The following is a 19,115-nucleotide window of genomic DNA, read 5'->3' on the forward strand; positions in this document are numbered from 1 at the left end:
CCATAACGCCGGTGGCGTACCGCGAGGGAGGGACCAGCTGCTGGGTCCTACGGGGCAGGGGTCTGACATCTGGAACGGAGTGGGGAAGTAGCATCCTGCCCTTGGGGAGTCGTGAGGAGCCCAGTCCCATCCAGCTGTGCAAACAGGAGGAGGAGGTCCCAAGGCTACCCTTGGGAGAGGGGCGAGAGGGGTGGTCAAGCCTCCGCCGCTGTGCCGGCCCCCGCGGTGCGGGTTGCGCCAGCCTACTCGGAGCCCGACGCAGAAACTTGTTGCAACAAACAGGCGACCGCGGGTGCCCCTAGCAGCCAGCTGCGGAGTGGGTGGGCGGGCGAGAGGGAGGGGAAGGCTGGCGGACGCCGCAGCGAACTGGTGGGCAGACCCGGAGTCGCCGCGTAAGCGGGGCCGGCTCAGTGCGGTGCGGCAGGCGCGGCTGTGCGGCAGCGGAAGTCCTTTGTTGCAGCGCAGTCCCTGGCAGAGCCAGAACCTCTCCGCGCAGCCCAGCCCGAGCGCCGCGCGCCGCCGCCACTGCAGCTCGCGGCCCCTTCGCCTCCGCCCGCCTTTCCCGCGGTTGATTTGCCTTAAACTCCCTAAAATCTCCGCAGCCCTGGTTCCTGCTGCGGCCGGTGAGTATTTCCCAGTTGTGGGGCTATTTGCGCAACTTTGGCCCAGGCCGGAAGGCGACGGGCCGCGGGCCTGGAGGAGTGCGGGGCCGGAGCGGCGCCGACCCGTGCGGGAAGCCGGAGCGCGGCGGACGTGCTGCGAGGACACGGCTACGGGCGGCTGCCGGGCCGCTTGCTCGATCCCGCCGCCCGTCGGCGCGTCTACTCCGGGGCGTGCGGCCTCTCTGGAACCGAGGCGAAGCCCCCGCGAAGACTAGTTCCCAAATTAGTTGCCTTCTTTTCCTTTTCTTTCTCTGCTTTTATTTTTTGAGGGGAGCGGGGGAGGGGAGGTGTAGACGGGAGGCGGGAGGATCTGGTTTGATTGACGTGCCCAGAGCCCGCTTCTCTCAACTTACAGCTGCGGCTCCTGGGCGGGTGGGAGGGGAAGTGTCCCGGAGCCCCAGGCCGCAGACTTGGGCGCGCTCCGAGGGAGGAGGCGTAAGAGCCGTGCAAATTCTTGCTACGCTCTTTCCCACCCCCTCTCGTTGGCACACACGCTTTTTGTTCAGTAAAAAGTGAGTAGGTTTGGAGTTTGAGAATTTTCAGTGGAGAAGATCTGTTTCCTGGGGAGAAAGTGCTTTCGCGTCAGATAGGGGGCATTTACTACAAGTTTTGTCAGCCTTCGGCAAATGCGTTGGATGTTTGTCAGGAGTCGTTACCACTAAGATATGTAGGCATGGATCTGAGTTTAACCACTCCTTCCCAACCTCCTTTTCTACCTAAGCAACGCGTCTACTTGATCTGAAGGGTTGCGATGACTTTTCCCAAATTGGGAGCATCAAGGGGAGGCTGATTAAAATCTTCAGTGTTTTCTGGGGATAATGTATAGGACACATGTACGTGTGTAATATTTTTAAATCAAGTGTCAGCGTGGTAGGTACACGCATATTCTCCGTTGGCCTAAGTGTATTTCCATGAGTCGGAATCGACCCGACGGCAACGGATTATGTATCAGTGCAGGAAAACTGTTCCAAGAACAAGTATACCTTTGACATTCGAACCCAAGGAGCGGTCTAGGAATTTTTGAGGCGTCTTTGAATCAGTTTCTTGAGCTGAAGTTTAACACACTCTGGAGTAGATTTAGTAAAGGATGCATTTCTCACGATAACTTCAAAGCAATCACGATCATTTCCTTTGAAACAGAAATTAGATTCTGTGACATGTAGTCAGTGTAAATGGATATATGATCAGGAGAAATGGAGAGAGTTTGGATGCAAAAAGAAGCTTGCATGACACTGGTCATCATTTGCTCAGAACCTCAGCACTTTTTTAAATCACGTGCTTATATCTAATAGTTTCATTAATAACTGAATGGCGTTGGTAGCTGGATGGGGACTGTTGTTAAAAACAACCAAAAAGAGAGGAAACAAACATAGCTGGAGGTGAAATGCTTCCCCCAAAATTAATAAACACAGAAAGTATGCAGTAGAGCCTTTGGTTAACATACTTATTTTGAAAGTAGGATTTCTTGGTGTAGAATAACTCAGGTTGAGCAGTCTTTCCTGATGCCTTTCTATTTGTCTTACCCCTAATATGATGGTCTGCTTTTTTGATGGGACCCTTGTGCGCCATTGTCAGAGAAAGGAGAAACCATATTTAACCAGGACCTTAGTGAGGCATGAGCACAGTCTCAACCACTTGCTCTTGATCTTGTGCTCTGATTTCACTTTCATAAGCACTACTAAATTTTTGTGCTGTTCCCTAATTGTCCTCTTTTGCCAGGCTCTGGGGAAGATACAGTTCATGGACCTTTTTAAGAGTGTCTTCTGTGTTCCTTGCAGTACCATCTCTCGTTCTAATGTGCAGGAGAAAAGTGCCTGCTTTCAGGCCTCCCCTCCAGCCAGGATAAGAGCTAATCCTCTCTGCGTTAATCTTCTGGCCCAAAGGAGAAGAAACCATTGGGATAGAAGTGCAGAAAAATTTCTATGGATATTTTTATATTATTATTTTTATTTTTTTAAGCTGCAATCTCCTGTCTTCCAAGAAACAGTTGGGGTATATTTGAGAAACACCTGCTTGAAAGGTCACTTTGGTCTCCATAGGATCTGTTTTCTCCTGATATTTTCTTCTTTTGCTAGGGTCTCTTGCTGTGTTACTTGTTCTTTATTCTTATGTGAGCCAAACTGAAAGTTACTCATATTTATTTTTTCTCAAAATAGAAAATTTTTTATTATAAAATACATGCTCTTCGTAAAAATTCAACCCATACTGAATATATAAAATACAAAAATGAAAGTCATTCTGACTCCCACTCCCCAGAGATAATCACTGTTAAGTCAGTTCCTTGTTTAAAACAAGAGAATGCAATACTTGAGCATAGCTCTTCTGCTGTGTGTGCCTCCCCCTCCCTAGGGATAGCCTGTGGTGATTCATGGGCTCCTAGTTCTCTGTTCACTACTTAGATTGGTGAAAATTGCCAGGTAGGGGAAAAGGGAGTGTTTTGCATTGGGCTGATTTAAAATTCTGGGATTAAGAAACAGACTTGAGAGTTAATATAACAGGGCTGCTATTTTAGGCTTGTCCTTATGAAGTACTTACTGTACCTTGGTGGGCTAGTTCTCACATTTTTTTAATGTTATCATTGCTGTCCAGCCTCTGATGGATTGATATATACCAGCTAAACCCATTAAAGTAAAACAAAACCCTCACATTTGTAGAGAGTTTCTTAACTTATAATGGGGAAGGGGTAGGTATACTTGCCATGAAGACTACTGCCAAGATAACCCTGTGCTAGTATGGGTTGGGGGTTCCTCTTGATCAGTATCCAAAGGTAGCATGCCAAACATAGGTCAAAGGAACTTAGAAGAAAGAAGAGGGTTAATAACTGCTGTCTTCCGATGTGATATGGAAGGGGCTGATATTGGAGAGGGGGATGGCAGGGACTCAGCCCTGAATGCCACTCATAACTGGCGTCTTGGCACATATTTAAGATAGACTTCTAAGTATACTTGTATTTTTGTATGTATAGTGATTTGTATATTAACTACTAGAGATCTTGGTCAAAGTGCAGAAGCACTTATTCCTTAGCTGATGTATTCAAGAAGAATGAACTTTGAACAAGTTGGTGTTCTAAGAACAAAGCCTCAAAAGAGTACATAGAAATTTAATCATAACATTGGTTAGTTCGAAGTGTTGGGCACATAGGTGTTTTTTTACACTGCTCTGTCTTTAAATTTAAAAATGTTTATCAAAATAAAATTTGAAAACTAAAGAATTAAATCACCAGTCAGATTTTCTATTAGTTGTCTTTGTGAGATGTAAACACGTTTTAGAGAAAGAGCTCTATCTCTGCTTTAAATCTGTAATGTTAGGGATGGCGTGCTGTGGGTGGGCAGTGGTAGTCAGCAGATAGGGAAGAGGCCAGGCATTCTGCCTTTGATGTGGGACAGTATGAGAATGATGAGAACTTTTAGATTCATGAAGAAGGGTGGCTCTGGGAGGCTTAGAATGTTCCAAAGGGACACTTCGGTTAATAGTCATGCCCAGAAAGAGTGTTCTCTGGTTTACAAAAATGAAAGGGCATTGAATCAGAAGAGTCAGAGCTTGTGTCCCAGCTTCTACTTACAAAATGAGCAGTTTTGGCAGATCAACTTCTCAGTCTTTGTTTCCTCATTCAGAAAACGATAATAAAAATACCTACCAGTTGGGGTGGTTGTGAGAATCAGGTGTATAATGTATGTGAAAACGCTTTGCAAATTTTTGACCACTATATAAAAGTTACCATGTTTGAAATAATGCAAAAAAAAAAAAAAATGATAAGCAGAAGAAAACTTAGCTACTTCAACATTTATTCATTGAAAAACTGATCAAATACCAACTAAATGTCAGGCAGCTGTTACAGGCTCTGGATACAGGGATAACAGACAATGTGCTGATCTCAAGGATCTTAAAATAAGGCAGGTGATAGAGCATCCAAGTTTGGAATGAGACATTATATGTTGCCCTGTAGTTGTATATGTTCGCTGTTTGGGAAGCACAGAAGAGGGGCAGCTGCTAAACCTTGGGGATTAGAAAGAACTTCTTGAAGGTAGTGAGCTTGCATCAAAACAGTTCTAAACAAAGGGGGAATAGCATGTATGAAGGCCTTTGCTGTGTTAGGTGTTTTGGGGTGCTGGGGAAACCACTCAATAGAGTTAAGGCTCACTACGTATGGAGTTAGGCTTTTTAGAATGAACGCTTTTCATGATACTCTTTACTGGTTTCATTTCATTGAATTTTAATTAGATAAGACTGTGAAGTTTTCAAGATTTTTGGTTAGAATTAAACAAATGAAAAAACACTGGAGCCGCAAAATTGGAAGCAAAAATTAAAATGTGTGGAATCTGCTGAGAGAAGGACACTAGGTGATGCCTCCCATCATAGAGCTGCCTCACCAGTTATTCAGCAACATTTCTTGAATGCTTATGTTCCTGTGAAATGCATAAACCAAGTCCTTGCCTTCAGATTGCTCAGAATCTAACAGGCGAGATCAACACAGATATTTGTAGTAGCCAATTCTTACTTAGCACTTAACCTGTGGCAGACGCTGTCTCACAATAACTCTAAAAGCTAGGAAGGATTACCATTCCCAGATGAGTCAATTGAGGCACAAATTGGTTAAGCATCCTGCCCAAGGTCACACACACAGCCAGAATTTGAACCCAGGTAGTCTATGCTTTAACACCTACTTTATGTTGCTGTCCTGAGGATTAAAATAATAGTGTAAAAGGTGCAACCAAAAAGGGGAGGGGCAGGTAGTACACAGGGTAATATCAAAACCTAGAATAGTGGGAGAGGGAGGTGTTACAGAAGGCTTTCGAGAGGAGGTGATAAACTGATTATTAAATGATGTATGGGAGGCTCAGACAGAAGAATCAGCATAAGTAAAAATGGAGGTAAGAAATACACGGAGTACGGGGCGGGGGCGGGGGCAGGGGGGAAGGCAAGCAGTGTTATGTTGCTTGAGCTTGAAATGTGAAGCAGGAAGTCGCCAAATACGAGACTAGCTGGGTGGGTATGCAACGCTAAGCAGTTTGTACTTTAGCCTGAGGATATGTGGAAGGAACCGTTGAAGGGTTTAAGCAGGACAATGACATGGTCTGATATTTGTTGTTTTTGAATCATCTGAGTGAAGGATAGATTCGAGGGACAGGTTAGGAGCCTGTTGTAATAACCCAAGGAGTGATGGTAGAGGCGTTCGTGAAGGCAGAGGAGCTAGGGATGGAATAGAGGGACAAATTTGGGAAATATTTAGTTGGTAAAATTGGCAAGACTTAATAGGTAGTTGATAATGAGGTGGAAGTTCTAGGTGACTCCCAAGTAGCCTAGGTGATTGGTGCGTAGTGTTGCCAGCTGAAACAGAGAATATACGGAGAAGAGAAGTTTCAGGTGGGTTGCAGACAAAGTCTGAATCCACCAAGTAAGTGCTTTGTAACAGATACAGTTCCCACAACGTGAGCCCTAAAAATACGTATGCCAGGTGCAAAAAAAAAAAGACTTCCTGGTGAAGCTGGCTTTCTGCTGAGAGGAGCCTGCTGTTTACACAGTGCCCTCTGGTGGTCAGAAGATGCTATGTTGCCTCTTTAGGATCAACATCAAAATGTAGACTCCTTGGATTAAAGACCTTTCCTCCTCCACACCTGGAGGGAGAGAGGAATATTCCAGAAGCCACTATGTTCCCTCTGCTTCCTGTGTGGATAAATTCATTTCCTAGAATTATAATGTAGCTGAACTACAGAAATACTTCACTTAGAAATTATTTGGTTGGCAACCTCAGTTATCCAGTGCCCTAGCCTGGAGCAGAAGTGGGTTGAAATTGATCATTTTGTAAAATTCTATAAACTATGCTCATAATGATGGCATTAATAGTTAAGAAAAAAATTATATTATGCGTGGATTGAAACGGCAAAGAACAACATGAGGAATGTAATACCTGTAAACATTGTTGAATTGGCGAATGTTTTTCGTTATATATTTTTACCACAATTAAAAAAAAAAAAGGTAAAGAAACATTTGTCATCTCTGATTTACACAGAGTCCTGTGAGGACTATGATCATACATATTTTACAGGTGAGAAAAGAAGGCTTGAAGGTAAAGAAGTTTCCTCAGAGCTAAATAAGTGGTAGGGCTGGGATTCAAATCTGAAGGTGTCTGCCTCCTGTGCTCTTTTTCAATTCGTTTATTTAACAAGCATGCATTAAGTACCTGCTATCACAGCAGTTAAGAGCTCAGGCTGCTAACCAAAAGGTCAGCAGTTAGAATCCACCTTGGAAGCTATGGAGCAGTTCTACTTTGTCCTATAGGGTCGCTACAAGTCAAAATTGACTCGACGGCAAGGGGTTATATGGGAACAGTATGCTAGGAACACAAAGGCCATTAAGCCTCCTCCCTGTCCTCTAGAGTTCAGTGTAGTAGGTGGTGGGGCACCGTATTGCCTCCTTGGATCTCTGTCAATGCTGATGATACAGTATTCCCGCACTGTTGGTGCTACGTATGGTTTTAAAAGATTTTAGGGTGTGAGCATGAAACCGAGTCACCATTTATAGCTTTGTTTCTATGGGAATATGTGTTTCAAGTTCCAAATAACTAACTTAAAAATAAAATTTTGGAACATAAACCCATTTATAATTTAAGAACTTCCTGTACTTATACTGAATTTGGAGTCTAATAACCAGCCAGAATGCCTAGTCTAAATAATGGATACAGTTTTCTAAACTTGCTGTGTTTATCATTTAAGTGCCTTGACGTAAAACATTTTAGGAGCCTCTGCAACTGGTTCTTCCAGGTTTTAAGGAGAAACCCTAAGGAATTTAATCAGATTTAGAGGTTGGACTGTATACGTACCCTGGAAAGTGGTATTTCTAGGAAAGAAGTTTGCTTAGGTGGTAAAAATTTCAAGGCCATGATCTTGGGCTCGAGAGTCAGATGAATTATGTTCTAAACCCACCAAGTCCTCTGTTTGTGGCCTTAGGAAAGTTACATAACACTATGTGCCTCTGTTTTCTTATCCATAAAACAGGTCTTAAACAGCTACTTACTTTGTAGGGTTTGTGAGGTTTAAATGAGATATATACATACGTATATATGTGTATATATAATACATAGGAGTCCCTGAGTGGTGCAAATGGTTAAGCTAAGCATTCGACTACTAGCTGAAAGGTTAGGCAATTTGAACCCACCCAGAGGTACCTTGGAAGACAGGCCTGGCAATCTGCTTCTGAAAGCTCACAGCCTTGAAAACCCTATAGAAGTTTTACTTTGCACACATGGGGTCCCCATGAGTCAGAATTGACTTGACTGTAAGTAACAACAACAACATATATATTATATATAGTGTGTAAATTGCTTAGAATAGAGTCTGGCACATAGTAAGGCTTAACAAATGTTAGCTGTCAGTATTATTGTTGTATTACAGTCGTTTACCCTGTCTTCTTAACTTTCATCCACCAGTCCACTGGCGCAGTGGTTGAGAGCTGTGGCTACTAACCAAAAGGTCGGCAGTTCGAATCCACCAGCCACTCCTCGGAAACCCTACAGGGCAGTTCTACTAGTCAACTCCACGGCAACAGGTTTGGTTTGGAGCCCTGGTGGCATAGTGGTTAAGAGTTCAGCTGCTAACCAAAAGGTCGGCAGTTCAAATCCACCAGCCGCTCCTTGGAAACCCTATGGGGCAGTTCTACTCTGTCCTGTAGGGTCACTGTGAGTCGAAACCAACTTGACGGCACCTAATAACAACACCACCCTATCTTCTTAACTTTCATCCACCAGTCCAGTAAGGGAAATCTGCTCTCCCTTCCCATTATATTTCCAAGCCTTTGTTTATGCTGTTGTGTACACCTCCCCAGTTATTTACAAACACACCTATACACATACAGAAATGCCTTTTCCCCTGCTTTCTACTTTATCTTACTCATCCATCAAGGCTTCATTCAAATCCTACATCCTTCCTGAAGCCTACTGTTCTGGTATAATTCATGCTTTCCTCTTTCTAAACTCTGGCTGAATTTATATTCCATATAGTTTAGTACTTAGTTGTGCTCCAGTTGGTTCTTGGTTTAAAACGTAATCCCTCATATATGATTAGACTATTGTACACCATTCTCCTCCACCCTGCATCCTAAAGCTTTAGGCAATGTTAGTTGGTGTTCAGTACATTCTAATACTCTGATAAACATGAGAGGATCCTTTCATTACATTTCATGCTTTTTTAAAAAGATAGTTTATAATCCTCAAATCCATATACATACAATCAATCATATAAAACAAGACACAGAAATAGGTAAGAGGAAATGAGTGTATTTACTTAAATTTCCTTTGAAACCAGAGGTAATTTTAAGTAGTTTGGAGACTGGGGTGCTGGTTGAGAATGATGCTTGGTTTTGCTCCAGACCTTTACTGAGGCTGTGCAAACCATCCTCAGGTGCCTCGCTGGTAATGCAAGTCTATAATGCAAATCTGATAATTTGCCTTACAAAAGTCACTTCATTACTTCTTCATTTACTTTACATGCTTATTTATAACCTGTTGCCATTGAGACAATTCTGACTCATAGCGACCCTATAGGACAGAGCAGAACTGCTGCATAAGGTTTCCAAGGAGCGGCTGGTGGATTAAAACTGCTGACCTTTTGGTTAGCAGCTGAACTCTTAACCACTGCGCCACCAGGGTTTCCATGCTGATGTACAGACCTTTAAATTACCATTTGACCAAGGCTGGTGGCACAGTTATCAGACGCTTGGCTGCTAACCGAAAAGGTGGTGGTTGGAACCCATCTGCTGCTCTGTGGGAGAAAGATGTGGCAGTTCACTTCCACAAACCCTATGGACCAGTTCTACTCTGTCATATATGATTTCTATGAGTCGGAATCAACTTGACAGCAGTGGATTTTTTACGGGGCAAAAGAAACTTCCAGCAAAACTTAAGAAACATCATTTTCAATTTAAGAGATTTAGTAATGAAGGAACAGTGTTTTTGGAATTTTACTGTATCTGTGAGAAATTTACTGAAATAGCTTACACAGTATAACTTAGGGGATACATCTATTGGATAAGACTAGATGTACCTGTACAGATAAAACCACATTGATCTTATGGAAGTAAAGAATATAGGCCCCAGAATAATCTAGAGGTCCAAGAGAAAGAAGGCCAAGCCTGAAGAAGCATTATAATCAATTTTTAAATAAAAATCTTAACCAAGTTTTACAGCTTTGAAATTTTACAATTCCTATTTTGTTTGATTTTTAGAGTAGGGCTATGAGATGGACTACTGTTGGCCCCATTTTCAGATACAGAGCTCAGATGGGTGTAGTCACTTGTACAAGGGCACCTCGCCAATAAACCCTGTATTGAGTTCTTGTGCCCAGTTCTTATTGAGTGTTCTTTGCAGAAGGCCACACTATATAGGACCAAGGAAGTACTGTATATAGTGGTTAGTACCTGTATAGGGGTCAGGAGTCCTTTTTCTGTAGTCTTGACTTTACTACAGAGCCCTGGTGGTGCAGTGGTTAAGAGCTACGGCTGTTAACCGAAAGGTCAAAGTTCAAATCCACCAGCTGCTCCTTGGAAACCCTATGGAGCAATCCTGCTTTGCCCTCGCAATGAGTCGGAATCAATTCCATGGCAATGGGTTTGGTTTTTTGGTTTAGACTTTACTGCAGTTAACTGCACACTTGGTACGTTGTTTAACAGTACTTGGTCTTTGCCTTGTGTGAAATAAGCATGTTGTTACTAGGTTAGATCTCTGAGGTCTTTCTAAGCTCTAAAAGTCTATGAATATCTAAATTACTTAACATGCTAAAAGTGTTCTGTGGCTGTTCTTGACTTTTAGATAAGCTGGTGAACTTTTTCAAACTAAAATTTAAAACGTAGTGTAAAATTTTTTGGATCACTTATCTCCTTATCCTTCCTGGAGAACTGCACACTGGGTATCCTTCTAGCCTTAGGGGAGCCCTTGGGGATACATAGCCCATTGTCCTTATCCAAAAGACATTAGGTCCTTTGGATGTACACATTTGAAGTTTCTGCTCTGAGCCCCCAGCCCTTGACTTCTTGCTGTAACAAACTTGTTCTACCAGTGATGCAGCTAGTCACACAAACAAAAGCAATGACAGATTTCAGTCATGTAAACAGGAACAGCTGAAATATAAACAATGCTTTTATTTACATGCTTTACTATAACAAAGTACACAAAGTTTTTTGGTAGCATTATTAAGGATGTCAATAGAAAAACTAAAAAGCAGACTTCTTTTGTAATCTGAGTGAAATTCTTGTTTTGTTAATAAAAGTGAATGAATTATTTTAAAAAATTAACGCAAAAATTATCAAGAGATAACAAACTAGAGTCTCACAGGAATTTAGATACCCCCCCCCCTTTTTTTTTTTTTTTTGGTGTTAAGCCTTCTTAAAGCCCTTCTCAATGAGGTGTAAAGAGAACAAAGTTGCTGGTACTAATGTGTGAATAATTGCTATTAAAAGTTACTCTGCCTAGGTGAGCAGCGTCTGGTGTCTTAAAAGCTAGCAAGCAGCCATCTAAGATGCAGCAATTGGTCCCAACCCATCTGGAGCAAAGGAGAATGAAGAATACCAAAGACACAAGGAAAATATTAGCCCAAGAGACTGAAGGTCCACAGAAACCAGAGACTCCACCAGCCTGAGACTAGAAGAACTAGATGGTGCCCGACTACCATCAATGACCGCCCTGACAGGGAACACAACAGAGAGTCCCTGACGGAGCAGGAGAAGAGTGGGGTGTAGAACTCAAACTCATGTAAAAAGACCAGACTTAATGGTCTGAGACTGGAGGAACCCCAGAAGACATGGCCCCCGGACGCTCTGTTAACCCAGAACTAAAACCATTCCTGAAGCCAACTCTTCAGACAAAGATTAGACTGGACTGTAAGATATAAAATGATAATGGGTGAAGAGTGTGCCGCTTAGTTCAAGTAGATACACGAGACTAAATGGGCAGCTACTGTCTGGAGGTGAGATGAGAAGGCAGAAAGGAATTGGAGCTGGTTGAATGGACATGGGAAATCGGGGTGGAAAGGAGGAGGGTGCTGTCACATTATAGGGATAGCAACTAGGGTCACATAACAATGTGTGTATAAATTTTTGTATGAGAAACTAATTTGAGCTGTAAACTTTCAGCTAAAGCACAATTAAAAAAAAAAAAAGTTACTCTACCTAAAATAGGTTTTACTCTAAATTTGAATATTTGCATAATTTTGATGAGCCCTGGTGGTACCAGTGGTTAAGAGCTATGGTTGCTAGCCAAAAGGTTGGCAGTTCATATCCACCAGCCGCTCCTTGGAAATGCTGTGGGGCAGCTCTACTCTGTCCTACAGGGTCGCTATGAGTCGGAATCGACTAGACAGCTAAGGAGGAAAAAAAAAAAATTGATGAAACTACAATTCTAGAAGCTGTAGTGATAGCGTTAAAAAATTAGACACAGCACTTGTTCAGCTTCCAGCTCCATAAGAGAAAGACAGAGATATAGATAGGCCCCCCAAACACATACAGAGACAGTGGGATTCATATCCAGGTCTGTCTGACCCAGAGCTCTTGCCTTCTCCACTGCAGCCACCATGCCTTCTTCTGTTGAGTGGGAAATTTCTGAGTACGTGTTGGATGAAATCACTAGAATAAAAGGTCAAAATCCTCCTCAATGATGTATCCTTGAGATTACAGAATACCTGTGCTATTGCTGATTCTCAGTACTTTATGCAGTACCTGATATACCAAAGGTACTTGATAAATATTAGTTGCATTAAAATGCTTTTTTTTTTTTTGCATTTTGTTATGTTAAACACAGAATATGTATTTTCACTAATTTAATTGAATTGTCACTGTGGCTACAGATGTGCCTATTAGTCTTCTATGTATTGTATTAATTTTGATTGCTGACCATAAAATGCTTTTCATTAGGTAACAAGGATCCTTGGAACCTTTAAGCAGTGTCTGTCATTATTTCAAGCATGGGCTATTTAATACCTGAAAATTTTTACAGATAAACTGCTGGTTTATAGTGGATTCTTATATTTGGAAGGAAATTTAAAGGTTATCTAGTCAAATTTAACCTCCTGATTCTTAAATAGACACCACCACCAGCGCCACCACTGCCACCATTACTTCCATCAATTATTATACGCCAAGCACTAGACATTTTACCTATTGCCTCTTTGAATACATTATTTGAGGTGGTATTATTCCCACTTTAACAGCTCAGCAAACTGAGGGTCAGTGAGGATAAATAAGTTGTCAAAGGTGGCAAAGCTGGATTGGAACCAGGTCTGTCTGATCTAAGGCCTGTGATCTTTTTACTGTACTGTCCTCAACATCTGGTTTCTGCTTCAATGCAGGGCACTCATTATCCATTACAGAGTTTCATTTTTTGAACAACTTTTATTAGTAGAAAGCTTTTTTTTTTTTTTAATTGAGCTAATAGCAATCTCAGTACCTCTTTCCCTTTGATTTATTATTCATTAAAGGTCACTGAATCCTACAAAATGGGTTCAGACGTAGAAATCTTCTCATACTTAAAATGGGCTTGAGGGTGAACATTTTTGTGTATTTTTTTCACCTTTTGAATAAGATTTTGTTGTTTTATATTATTGTAATTATAATTTCATATCCTGTGTTTATTTGCTTGACTCTCCATCTTGAAAATTTTTCTCATTTTCTTCTACTGTCTTTATAAATATGATTTTTAAAGGTCACATGAGTGAATTCCACGGAGTAGATTTACCTTAGTTTACTTAACAAATGATAAATACCACATTGATTAATATCTTTGTGCATTCGTTGCTTTCTATATTTAGGTATATACTGAATATGATTCCTCACAGTTTGGGTACAGATATCTCAGTTACAGAGGTTGAAATATTGTACCTACTTGAAATGCTTGATCTGGCTTCCAGAGAAGGCACATTGGTTGCAGTTTAAGGCAGTAGGTCTTATTATAAGCCACTGTCATTTTATCAGGCAGCAGACCCATTTCCCAGGCTATGCAACTCTATGTCTGTAGGCAGGTAAATAGGACAGGAGGCAGGGGGTAGGTCTATAGTTAGTGGGGAAATGGGTATGTGGTCCAAATTTGACTTATGAGGACCAGATAAAAAGCAAGTAGAAGTAAGTAGACACTCTTAATTACCACTGCTGGGATTGAAGGCTTTTGGGACTGAAGAATGAATAGTTTCTCTAAACAGTTTGTTAAATGTTCTTTTTATGTTCAAATTGCATAGGAACTTGTTTTTAAGTAGAAGAGAGGTTCTTAAGCTTTATATATATACAGATTAAAAATTGAAGCTAATACAGGATCGTATTTTAGATTTGTAATGTAATATATAGGACTTCTGGTGCTTTTAATATTTTCCTCTCCTTTCTTAATTCACAGTCAACTCTCAATATTAAAAATGCTTATAGTCCACCATATATTGTTCAGTGAAGAAAACTAGTTGCAGAAATGTATATATCGCATAATACCATTTAAGTAAATAAAAATACAACAAAAGCAAAGCAATATGCCTAGCACATAGTACATAATCTGTATCTGTGGAATGTGTATGTATGTTTGCATATAAACAGATCTGAAGATATATAAGCCAGACTGTTTAGAGAGATTACTTCTGGGAAGGGGTATGCTACCTAAGGTGTGTTTTTATTCTATATGCTTCTGTGTTTGAATTTTTTACAATGAGCATGTGTTATTTTTGTATACTTTCATAATGATTTAAAAAGTGGAAGAAAATTTTACTTTGAAACCTAAGGATAGTACCTCCTTTCCAAATAAATCTCTATATCCACTGCTTCTTTATACATACCCTAAAGTGCATGCCAAGCGATATAAGAAATACATTTTAACTATAAAAGTATTGTGTCTCCAGTAATTCGGTAATTCTTCAAGGAGAAAAACGTTGGTCAAACCTATTTGTTTGATGACATTTCCATATAATCTAATAAAGTTTTTTAAATGGAATTTTTTCTATGAAAATTTGTAAACATATACAAAAATAGAATAGAATTATGCTTGTCTCACAGCTTCAATAGCTATCAACACACAACCAATCTTGTCTCATTTTATAACTCTCTCCCCATCACCTCACTCACCCTACTGGAATATTTTGAGGCAAATGTCAGATACACAATTCCATCTATAAATACTTAAGTATATAAAAGATATTATCTGAAAGATAAAGGCTCTTTTTTTAACACAACCAAAATACCTTCATTACACTTAAAAAATGAACAATAATTCCTAATATCAATCGTCTAAGAAGTTTTTAATAACAATCTAGTTATTAACTTTCAGTATAAGTTGCTTTTTTATTTACTTTCATGTTTGTATCTTTCAAGTACTTTTGAACTAATGACTTTTCAAATTTAGTATGTATTTTCTCCCTATAGTTATAATGAAACCAAAACGATGGTTTTTGCTTTTGATGCCTTTGCTTGTATTTCTTAATCCTTAAATAAAATTAATATGAGAAGCCTGAACAAATGGCTGGGTATTTTCATCCTCAAATGTAAAAAATGATTCAGGTATTTATCACTTTGTTTTATTACATTAGAGTGGAAAGCTATTCATACCTTGATTGTAATAGCAAAGTCACACAAGTCACAAATCATGATGAAAATTCTTTTTTTTCAAATGCTTTTCTGCTGTCTTGTCTGACTTTAATATTTTTGTTTTACATAGGTCTCTAATTAATAGAAGATGGCAAAGCCAAGCCACAGCAGCTACGTTCTTCAGCAGCTAAACAACCAAAGGGAATGGGGTTTTCTCTGTGACTGTTGTATTGCAATTGATGACATTTACTTTCAAGCACACAAAGCAGTTCTAGCTGCCTGTAGCTCCTATTTTAGAATGTTTTTCATGAACCATCAGCATAGTACTGCACAACTGAATCTCAGCAACATGAAAATTAGTGCCGAGTGTTTTGATCTCATTTTGCAGTTTATGTATTTAGGGAAAATTATGACAGCTCCCTCCAGTTTTGAGCAGTTTAAAGTGGCAATGAACTACCTACAGCTGTACAATGTTCCTGACTGCTTAGAAGACATACAAGATGCAGATTGTTCTAGTTCCAAGTGTTCATCTTCTGCCTCCAGCAAACAGAACAGCAAAATGATATTTGGGGTAAGAATGTATGAAGACACTGTGACGAGAAATGGCAATGAAGCCAACAGGTGGTGTGCAGAGCCAAGTTCAACAGTAAATACACCACATAATAGAGAGCCTGATGAAGAGTCTTTACAATTAGGTAATTTTCCTGAACCACTATTTGATGTATGTAAAAAAAGTTCTGTGTCCAAATTATCTACTCCAAAAGAACGTGTGTCACGGCGCTTTGGACGGAGCTTTACCTGTGATAGCTGTGGATTTGGCTTTAGCTGTGAAAAATTATTAGATGAGCATGTGCTAACCTGTACTAACCGACATTCATACCAAAACACAAGATCTTATCACCGAATAGTAGATATTAGAGATGGAAAAGACAGTAACATCAAAGCTGAATTTGGTGAGAAGGATTCTTCTAAAACATTTTCTGCACAGACGGACAAATACAGAGGAGACACAAGCCAGGCTGCTCCTGATGATTCAGCTTCAACCACTGGAAGCAGAAAAAGTAGCACAGTGGAATCTGAAATAGCCAGTGAAGAAAAAAGTAGAGCTGCTGAGAGAAAAAGAATCATTATCAAGATGGAGCCAGAAGATATTCCTACAGATGAATTGAAAGACTTTAACATTATTAAGGTTACGGATAAAGACTGTAATGAATCCACGGACAATGATGAATTAGAAGATGAACCTGAAGAGCCATTTTATAGATATTATGTTGAAGAAGATGTCAGTATTAAAAAAAGTGGTAGGAAAACTCTAAAACCTCGGATGTCCATAAATGCTGATGAAAGAGGTGGCTTAGAAAATATGAGGCCCCCTAACAATAGCAGTCCAGTACAAGAAGACACCGAAAATGCATCCTGTGAGCTGTGTGGACTCACAATAACTGAGGAGGACCTTTCGTCTCATTACTTAGCCAAACACATTGAGAATATCTGTGCATGTGGTAAATGTGGACAGATACTTGTCAAGGGTAGACAACTTCAGGAACATGCTCAAAGATGTGGAGAACCCCAAGATCTGACAATGAATGGTTTAGGAAATACTGAGGAGAAAATGGACATGGAAGAGAATCCTGATGAGCAGTCTGAAATAAGAGATATGTTTGTGGAAATGTTGGATGATTTTAGAGACAATCATTTCCAAATAAACAGTATCCAAAAAAAGCAGTTGTTCAAACATTCTGCCTGTCCCTTTCGATGTCCTAATTGTGGCCAGCGTTTTGAAACTGAAAATCTAGTGGTTGAACATATGTCTACCTGCCTAGACCAGGATATGTTTAAGAGTGCCATCATGGAAGAAAATGAGAGAGATCACAGACGAAAGCATTTTTGTAATCTCTGTGGAAAAGGATTTTATCAGCGGTGTCACTTAAGAGAACACTATACTGTTCATACTAAGGAAAAACAGTTTGTTTGTCAGACATGTGGAAAACAGTTTTTAAGAGAACGTCAGTTGCGACTGCACAATGATATGCACAAAGGCATGGCCAGGTATGTCTGTTCCATTTGTGATCAAGGAAACTTCAGAAAACATGACCATGTACGGCATATGATTTCTCATTTATCTGCTGGTGAGACTATATGCCAGGTCTGCTTTCAGATATTCCCAAATAATGAACAGTTGGAGCAGCACATGGATGTTCATCTGTACACATGTGGAATATGTGGAGCAAAATTTAATTTGAGGAAAGATATGAGATCACATTATAATGCCAAGCATTTGAAAAGACCATAAGTGATTTTCTACTGTACTAATGTTTAGTTGGTAGCAGACAAAACACCAAAGCAAAGGATATGAGCTATTTAGAAATTGATTTTATAATATAAATCATTGGGAAAAAATCTCAAGGCCCTTTTCCTTTAATATTTTTGTTTAGGATCTTAAGTATCTACATTTTAGGAGTTATTAAATGTTTGATATCATTTTTGTTTCTTAATAGAAGTCTTTGTTTTTAGTTTGTCTTAGCTGTGATTAAAGTTACTTTTAAATGTAGACTACAAGTGGTTGTTACCCCTTCAATGACTATTAAACTTTAGTTTTTTTATCAATAAGGTGATGACTTCACTATTTCTATGTGTTTTTTTTTTTTTGTTTTTTTTTTTAAGGTTATTTTGTGAAATTCTAAACCCAACATTAGTGGGCATTCTTGTTTAAGTTAAAAGAAATTTTTTAAGTAGTTATTTGAAACTGTCCCATTCACTTTTAATTTTTGTTTGTTTTTGTCAGTTCAACAGTGATTTGGCCACTGTTTATTCCCCTTATTATCAATTAAATTCAGATTCTTAAATTGACAGGCCTACTAGGCAGGTTAGGTGCACTAAAGCTAACCTTGAAGATTGACATGGGCCCACACTTGGCCTAAAAAGATTGATGGACCTGAGGAAATGCCTATAAATAAATATTTCCTATAATTGATAAAATATTATTATTTAATAATCACATTTAAAACTTATATTAAGTGTAAAACCCAATGACTTTGCCCTACTTGAGACATTAGTGGGGATAAGCCATTTTGTTTTGTGATATTAAATTTAACTATGATAGTTAATTAAAAAGACATATCTTGTATTCATTTAAAATATTTTAATTTAAAATATCCTGATTCCTAAAGTGTGTTAGTTTATCAATTATTCTTGTTTATAAATAGATTTTAATATCTCTCTAGGAATATGACATCTAAAGGAAAATGATTTTTTCATCTTTAAAATTACATACTTTTGGAACTTACTTTGAGATTTGAGAAAGTTGCCATGTATACTGATAAATCTAATAAAGAAATCAATTATAAATCTGGTTGTTCTATAAAAGTAGAGTGTGCAAAAAAATTTCTTGTGTTTTATACTTCCTAAGATTTGGAAAAAATGTGTTGTGGCAAGTTACAGTTTATCACCATGCCTTTTTTTTTTTTTTTTTCTGTAAAGGACTACAAAATTTGAGGAATATAAAATAACCACAGAGAATATAAATGGAAACAGCTTATCATTTTTTTAGTTAAAGTAGTGTTACTGTTGTTGCTAACTCAGGGTCTACATGAATTACATGTGAATTAAAACACTGGCAAAACTGACCCACCAGTAAACACTTCTGTTGAATAGAATGCCTTTCTGTGAGTACAATTACTTTCAATGGGATACCCATCTCATGATGAAAGGGATTTTAAATAACTCCTGTATTTAAAAATACAATTTTGTGATTGTGAACAGTAATTTAACACCACTGTTCTTTCAGTTTACATCAGATTTTTAAGATGTGCAAATATATTTTTGTATACAATCTGCATAAAAGAACAAGTTGCCAAGAGAATTGACGTATCGACTAGCACAGATTTAGTTGAAAGAGATGTATGAGAGCATAGT

The 19,115-nt window shown here is 39.4% G+C and overlaps 1 protein-coding gene across 1 annotated transcript; it reads left to right on the plus strand.

Moving 5' to 3' along the window:
• The first annotated feature begins 257 nt into the window (after positions 1-257).
• On the plus strand, positions 258-18,856 carry ZBTB1 (zinc finger and BTB domain containing 1). Its single transcript, XM_004370946.1, has 2 exons — positions 258-623; positions 15,331-18,856. The coding sequence occupies exon 2, from the start codon at positions 15,349-15,351 to the stop codon at positions 17,491-17,493; it is 2,145 nt and encodes a 714-aa protein (XP_004371003.1). The 5' UTR covers positions 258-623; positions 15,331-15,348; the 3' UTR covers positions 17,494-18,856.
• The last annotated feature ends 259 nt before the right edge of the window (positions 18,857-19,115 follow it).

Source organism: Trichechus manatus, unplaced genomic scaffold (genome assembly GCF_000243295.1).
Source record: "Trichechus manatus latirostris isolate Lorelei unplaced genomic scaffold, TriManLat1.0 scaffold00010, whole genome shotgun sequence".
Taxonomy (NCBI): domain Eukaryota; kingdom Metazoa; phylum Chordata; class Mammalia; order Sirenia; family Trichechidae; genus Trichechus; species Trichechus manatus.